The sequence below is a fragment of the Dreissena polymorpha genome, chromosome 8, assembly GCF_020536995.1.
Source record: "Dreissena polymorpha isolate Duluth1 chromosome 8, UMN_Dpol_1.0, whole genome shotgun sequence".
In the NCBI taxonomy this organism is placed as follows: domain Eukaryota; kingdom Metazoa; phylum Mollusca; class Bivalvia; order Myida; family Dreissenidae; genus Dreissena; species Dreissena polymorpha.
The window spans coordinates 89,947,085-89,954,534 of record NC_068362.1 but is presented as its reverse complement, the minus strand read 5'-3'; the positions used below and the strand labels follow the sequence as shown (position 1 = coordinate 89,954,534).

Sequence of the window (7,450 nt, the reverse complement as noted above, 5' to 3'; positions counted from 1 at the left end):
AAAACAAAATGGCGGCCGATGTAAACATGACCTATTACCCGACACTTCATAAATACTACTCCAGTATATACAAAGTCACATGACTATCATGTGACCCGGACTCGGCGAAAAAATCTGCGTCTGCTGCAATCAAAATTGCAAAAGGAAATATGCTTTTTGGTGTGTAAATGCACGTTTTGATAAATGCATTCAAAAAGTAATAGCAAAAAACACATAAAACGGTGTAAATAACAATAAATGCATCCCTGTAACCTTTTTTTGGCGCATTTGTTTCAAGCTATATAGGCAAGTAGCTCATGGACTTCATGTGCGACCATTTGTTTATCAATGTGACGTCATGCGCACTTTTGCGCATACAGAACCAAAGAAAACGTCCGATAATAGGTGCTGTTCGATAACAGGTACTTACACGAGAAAATTGTCTTCTACTGTTATTGTTGTTGTTGTACTTTTGAAAGTAGTTCGAAAGATAGCGACCATTAACCCAGAGATTGATTTATGAAATAAATCGTCTGCTGATCCAGAGTGGAAATTTATATGAATATGCCATTTAAGGTTACAGTATACTAAATAGTCGTGTCTTTTACTTTCAAAAAAATATACTTCACTCGAAGGCATGTTTTACACTTTAAACAAATGTTCTAGTTTTATCTTTTGGAAATATTGGTAGGACATCGATAATTGATCACTACTTAAACCTTGAAATATGATGGACTTGGAGACTACAGTAAAACACAGGCCTCCTGAAAAGGCTGGACCGCAGGTCTTGTCAGGCAAAATTCTTTATGGTCCGGCGAAGTTTCTTATATCGCCGGTCCTTGTGACAGGCAATACAATTTATGAATCCGGGTCCGTTTGCCCTAATTTCTGTTCGCCCTAAATCCTGTTCGCCCTAAAACCTGTTCGCCCTGGGTCCGTTCGCCCTAAATTTTATTATCAAAGTAGGGAAGCAATAAATATAACGAAATTTGTTATCTTTTTAACATTTTAATATATAAATGACAATTTAAGCTACAAACTTGCCTACTTGTGTGAAAAAACAAGAAGGCGCTCTTTAACGTGTAAGGGTGTTTGTAACAAAGCCGTCGAATGCCAGTAATTTTCTCTTATTGTTTTTATATTAATTAATGAAAACTTTATGTTACACCTTTACATTAATCAATACATATGTACATGAAACAAATACAGTGAACAGAACAACAATACAGAATATAGTATAATACAATGAACACATTATGCAACACATTTACATTATATTAATTAATGAAAACTTGATGTTACACCTTTACATTAATTAATAAATATGTACATGAAACAAATACAGTGAACAGAACAACAATATAGTATAATACAAATTACAATGAACACATTATGCAACACATTTACATTAATCAAACCATACATATAAATCTTACAAATATGTACATGAAACAAATACAGTGTACAATGAACACAACACTTAACATCTGTCTTATCTTTTCATTCACTTCACTCAGAGGGTCCATACAAGTGCGAAACAGCCTTCAAAAAGGTGGATGTGGACACTTCACCATTTGAATACTTTGTCCAGTATTCTTCCAGGCGTGCGTTGACAGTTGATGAACGCTGCTCACGCTCCAGGTCGGAAGACTGCACGCTGATGTCCACCATCTCTGCTTCCTTGCGCAGGGCTGGTACCAGCACGTAGAAGGGCACTGCTCCATGATGTGCCTGGCTGTTGAGTCGATGATGCCAGTCTGAAATCAATGCAAACATGATTTAAGATTTGGGTGTGTTATTTAACGAATTCAATAGCAAATTGAAAATAATTGTATAATAAAATAAAAATGAAATCAATTGTATATTGCAATTACCTTCTACATCATTATTTGTTCTAATTGAACGCCTGAAGACGCTCCAATCTTCAACCCGAAAGATGGCGTTAATTATCCATTGACGATTGACGTAGTCCACTAGCTGCGTCAGTTGGACGGAGTTTGCACGGGCCTGAAGCTAATGGAACGTCTCGGTTATGTGTCCGGCAGGCAGGAACGGCAACGCCATCAACTGCCAAATATACTGGTGGATGGCCTGGTTGGTTCGGTAGGCGGTGGGGAGCCTAACTCGTACTTTCCGCCACACAGACTGCAGGGGTTTTTTTTAGAGAAAGGGGAAGACGCTGGACGCTGGGTGAAAGGGGAAAAAAAGAGTGCGAATGAGAGATATTAGGGGAAAAAATAAAGACTGTTCATTTCAATGTCTATAACTTATCAAAAGAGACTTGTCTCTATCCTTTTTGATCTTAAACACATTTAACAGGTATTAAAGTAAAAGTCCTTAATAAAGTTGCAGGTGTAGATCTAATAATGGGAAATGTTTTCAACTATATTTTTGTACTGGGGCCGGGGGATGATGTCAATTTTGTGATTTCAATTTCATGATGAATGGGTTGACGATCTTGATTTGCTACAGTATTGGAAGGGAAAGGAGCGGCAGCTGCCGATTGTCTACTTTCACTTTCACAATGTTCGATGTTGATTACCTCGGAATCCTGCTGGGTTATAACGGTTTTCGATGATTCTTTCTTAAAAAATGCCTCGATGCGTGCAGTATCTTCCGAGTTCGAATGTTTTATTTTGTTTGTGTAAGAACGCTAATTGTGAGATATTTTTTTCTTTTTTCACGTTTATACCTCGGCTTGCACATAGCCCGGATGAAAATTCGACTGGTTTCCGGTAATTAATTGACGAAACACCCTTCTGGCGCAAGACCGGTATCCAGTAAAATAGTCACATGATTATTACGATTAGTTGCCCAGTTTACATGACGTTATTTAAGAGCTATATTTAGAATAACTGGGATTCCCAGATGTTGTGTGTTCGTCTGGAGAGAGAGAGCGCGAATTCGTTGTACATGGTGCAAATTGGATAATTGTCGAATGCCCCAAGGAAAAATAAACATTTCTTTGAGAGAAAATATTATATTTTGGTGAAAAATGATATTTTTGGTGGGGAAATTGTATTTTAAGGGGAAAAATTCTGGTAGGGGAAGACGCCGAATATCGGCGTCACTTTCTTAGTAAAAAAAACCCCTGGACTGCCCCTTGTGGAAGACACAACCTTTTATGCTTACTAAAGGAAATACTTCGCGGATCCCTTTCCATGCAGCTGTAAGTAGAGCAAAAAATTCTAAAATGTATTTAAATTTTAAATTATCAATGATTTGTTTGTTTTAAGTTTTATATCTTACTTAATACAAAAATACATTTTGTTTTTTCTTTGCTCTCACCTTTCTCAAAGTCCAGGACGACGTTTTCAACTGACAAGTTTGGAACCCTGTCACGGATGGCGCGCAGAACAGCGACATAATAGGCCTCCGTTTTCCGCGACATCAGTGCGAACACAAGTGGCAACTGCTTCAGCTTCCCGTCCTTGTGGATGAATGCTTAACAGCTGGCCACTGCTCTTGAACGGGTCTTTCACTACCTGAAGCAAAACAAAACACACACATGCATTTTCTGCTTATGTTTTCTAATGCATTAACCGATTGTAATACTTAAAAGAACATTTATTAAGAAGTTAATATAATTATGTTCCTTCGCTTCGTACCTTGAACGTTCCGTCCATGAACCATCGTGTCGCGTTCTGCAACAGATTCAATTGGAATTGCGTAGCGAACACAAGATGTCGTTGCTCGTCAACACGAAGATCAGCAATCAAGAAGTTGTGACACTTCAGGTAGTCCATATCGACCTGAAACAAAAACATGTAAACCTAGACTGTTGTCTAAAAAGTTTTAAATAATACATACAAGGTTGCGTTTGAACACGGTTGCATTTATGCTTACTGTGCTGTTTGGGCAGCTTAAGTTTCAACTTTGTTTACTTACATCAAAATTCAAGTCTGTCAGTTCAGATGGCCTATGCTTCGCCCGAAACTTGTTGGCAGTGCGCTTCATCAGCTTCTGCTTCGGGGCCAGGAACTGCTCATCGTTAGTAATGTCCGACATGACATCAGCCACAATATCCATTGCCCGGGCATGAGGCTGTTCCTTGATACGCTGTTTGACCTATAACAAAACATAAATGCGATAATGCTTTAATGGGAATAATGCATGTGTGTAAAGTGTTGTCCCAGATTAGCCTGTGCAGTTCATTTAAACGAAAAATTCCATAAAAGCTGAAATTGTCGTCTCATGTTTTAATGAATAATTTAAATATGTTAAAACATTACGTTGCATGTACAATAACTTACAATGGTGGAAGACTTCGCTCGAAGAGGAAGCTTCTGGTCCGCTGGGTGCACGTGCGCATTGGAGCATAGACGAAAGTCACTGCCTTTCTGTAAGACTGTCGTGCGCATTGGAGCATAGACGAAAGTCACTGCCTTTCTGTAAGACTGTCGCGTGACATCGCATCTTTTTGCTTCGCACGCTACACCGCCAGAGTGTGGAACTCTTGTTCGCATTCTGGAATTATGTGTATTATCTTACATGGCAATCGAGTATAATATAGTTAAGCACATTTTATGAAATTCATAATCATTAATGAAGCGTTCTCGTAAATTAAGTACTTTCAGGCCGTATGAATATTATAAAATAATACACAATTTTGTATATTGTTATTTAAAATTCATATTCATTAATAAAGCGTTATCGTACCTTCATGCCGTAAGAATATCCGTTGCTAGACACCAGCAATCGGCCGCCTCGTTTACTGCCGTTCTCAAGCATGGTGAAAGTTATAGGAACATCTTCTGTCATTGTGTCCGGCAATTCAGGCTCTGCAAGTGCTGTCTCTGTCGGTTCCATTGTCACTTCGATATTGTCACGTCGCGTTATGTTGAATGTCCCATCCAACGGTTCTGGTTCTAGATCAGCGGCGGCAGATGATTCATTTATAGATGTCGAGTTGCCCAACGGCTCGAGATCAGCGGCGGCAGATGATTCATTTATAGATGTCGAGTTGCCCAACGGCTCGAGATCAGCGGCAACGGTGTTGGTGAAAAATCAAAACGGCGCTCTTTAACTCATAAGCGTGTTTGTAACAAAGGCCAGTTATTTTCACTAATTGCTTACTATATTAATTAATGAAAACTTAAGGTTCAAACTTGCTTATATGTGTGAAAAATCAACTGTTCATACCCTGATATGCACATGATAATATAGGGCGAACGAACCCAGGGCGAACGGACCCAGGGCGAACGGACCCAGGGCGAACGGACCCAGGGCGAACGTGTAACTAGGGCGAACGGACCCGATACCACTATTTATGACTAAATACCGAAGTCAAATACTTGCCAATAGAAGGAAAACTCCCCCATTTAAATCACTATTTTCGTGGATTTCTTGCCTTTGTGTCATTAAGAACACTATAGCGTAACTAGTTCTTAAGAGTGCTCTCCCTTTGTTGTGTTTTCGACTACGTTAATTTCATTGGTCTGACATATTACTGTGCCATATCAAAACAATCAATATGAAGCGAAACTGTAAACATTTAAAGGGGATAATGGAAACATCACAATTTACTTCGGAACCAAGAATGCACATGAGCAGGGTCTTGTTGAAATCTGCGAGTTAAACATGTGAGATGAACACGATTCTTTTCAATCATCTGAAAATCTTCGTATCGTTAAAGTACCTCTTCTCGAACCTCACCTCTTTTCGAACCCTTCATTTGTTTACATTTTATGAGCATGCGTGCTCGCGCATTACATCACCTTTTTTTGTGTATAAGTAATTTGTTTACGCCCACTCGCTCGTAGCGGCAAATTGAAGAAAATGTGTCAAAAACAGTTAGAATAAGTAGATAAATCATAAAACTCGTAAAAATCATTGTATTTCTTGATGCTTTTTACATATAGAAGGATTTTCCTTAAAAACTATAAAAACATGGTCTTTTTTTTGTTCTCAACAATGCTTGACAATAAACACATTTCCACTGCTGCAATAAGTCACGTGACCATGGTCAAAACATGTGACTTATTTATTTTTAATGTTGTACACTTAAGGGTTCGAAAGCAGGTACTCGTTGTTTGGGCGGCTATGATAGTTTTACATGATATGCATGTGCTGGAAACTTGCAAAAATCTGTTATCAAAAGAGGATTTACATAGCAATTAAAATTGCCAGCCATGAAGAAACAAGTTATTTATCAAATAGAGTACTTATAAATATGTTTCACTATTTTCAATATTAAATTTGAGTCAAATTGACGTGTCAAAAATTAAGAGGTTCGAAAGATGGTTCGTCCATGATAATTAAAGCATTTTCAATCCCCTGAAAATCTTCGTAAATTAAGCATTTTTATGTGAGGCCTTCTTGTCCCCAGACATAAATCTGCTAAAATAGCCTATTACATGCATCCCTATAAAAATATATATTTTCCTTTGAGTCTGACTAGAATTTAAAGCTGTTGTCCATCATACTGTTATTACACTGTAGTCACTAAAACGCGTGTTTTGTTTTACTTGATCAAGTGTACTTAACCCAGGCTGCACATTCCAATGAATATGAGTTAAACTTTACTTAATTATTCAATTATGATCTCATGCTGTTCGGTCAGGTGAATTTTTGTCCGGACAGGCTAACTTTTCCATCAGCCTGTCCGGTTGACAGGCATTTTTGGTGACTTTGGTGACTTTTCTGTTTTCAGGAAGCCTGAAACATTGCACTGAAAAAGGTTACATTCCACTAGAAAACAGCCTGAAACAAAATTGCAAAAACAGTCAATTTGATTTGTGGCAAGTTCTTTCATGGTTTATACGTGACATATCTTGTTTAGTACATAATTGTATTCTGCTTAGAATGGCATTTAAGAAAAGGTTTGGTAATGGGGTCTCTATCCCTTACTTCCCTAGGATCCCTAGGCCGTCTTCATAGCATCATGCCTTTAACAAATAACCTGGATAATGCTGGAAAGTTAGTGTTTTTCAATTTTTATACGCCCGTCTATGACGGGACGTATTATGGTATACCCCGCGTCCGTCCGTCCGTCTGTTAATGTCGTACGCTACGTCAAATATCCTTTGACAGATTTTCTTCAAATTTTAACACAATCTTAATATTGATAAACCCTGATCCCCTTTCGTTTTTGACGGAATTCTGAATTGTCGTTCCAGAGTTATGGGACTTTGTTCGTCAAAATTTCGTGATTTCATTGAATGTCTTACTGTAGCTCAAATATCCTTTGATGGATTTTTTTCAAATTTCAACACAATCTTAATATTGATAAACCCTGATCCCCTTTCGTTTTTGACGGAATTCTGAATTGTCGTTCCAGAGTTATGGGACTTTGTTCGTCAAAATTTCGTCATTTCATTGAATGTCCTACTGTAGCTCAAATATCCTTCGATGGATTTTTTTTTTTTTTTTTTAGTATCCCTGAAAAATTGAACAAGGTGAGCTTTTTTCTATTCCAATTGTACACTACCACTTACCCATCTACATTTCTCTTTTATTATTGGTCAAAATA

The 7,450-nt window shown here is 37.9% G+C and overlaps 1 protein-coding gene across 1 annotated transcript; it reads right to left on the bottom strand.

Moving 5' to 3' along the window:
- Positions 1–3,456: 3,456 nt before the first annotated feature.
- Positions 3,457–4,445, bottom strand: LOC127842998 (uncharacterized). Its single transcript, XM_052372823.1, has 3 exons — positions 4,233–4,445; positions 3,868–4,047; positions 3,457–3,731 (listed from the first exon to the last, which is right to left on the bottom strand). Exons 1-3 carry the CDS (start codon positions 4,443–4,445, stop codon positions 3,567–3,569), a joined length of 558 nt encoding a protein of 185 aa, XP_052228783.1. The 3' UTR covers positions 3,457–3,566.
- Positions 4,446–7,450: the final 3,005 nt, after the last annotated feature.

What these genes read in the sequence shown, in the direction of transcription:
- LOC127842998 (XM_052372823.1), bottom strand. Translation starts at nt 4,445, where the DNA reads ATGCGAACAAGAGTTCCACACTCTGGCGGTGTAGCGTGCGAAGCAAAA. An exon ending in GAGCGAAGTCTTCCACCATT is followed by an intron (nt 4,048 to 4,232) that starts GTAAGTTATTGT and finishes GTTTTGTTATAG; the next exon opens with GTCAAACAGCGTATCAAGGA. An exon ending in TGACAGACTTGAATTTTGAT is followed by an intron (nt 3,732 to 3,867) that starts GTAAGTAAACAA and finishes TTTTTGTTTCAG; the next exon opens with GTCGATATGGACTACCTGAA.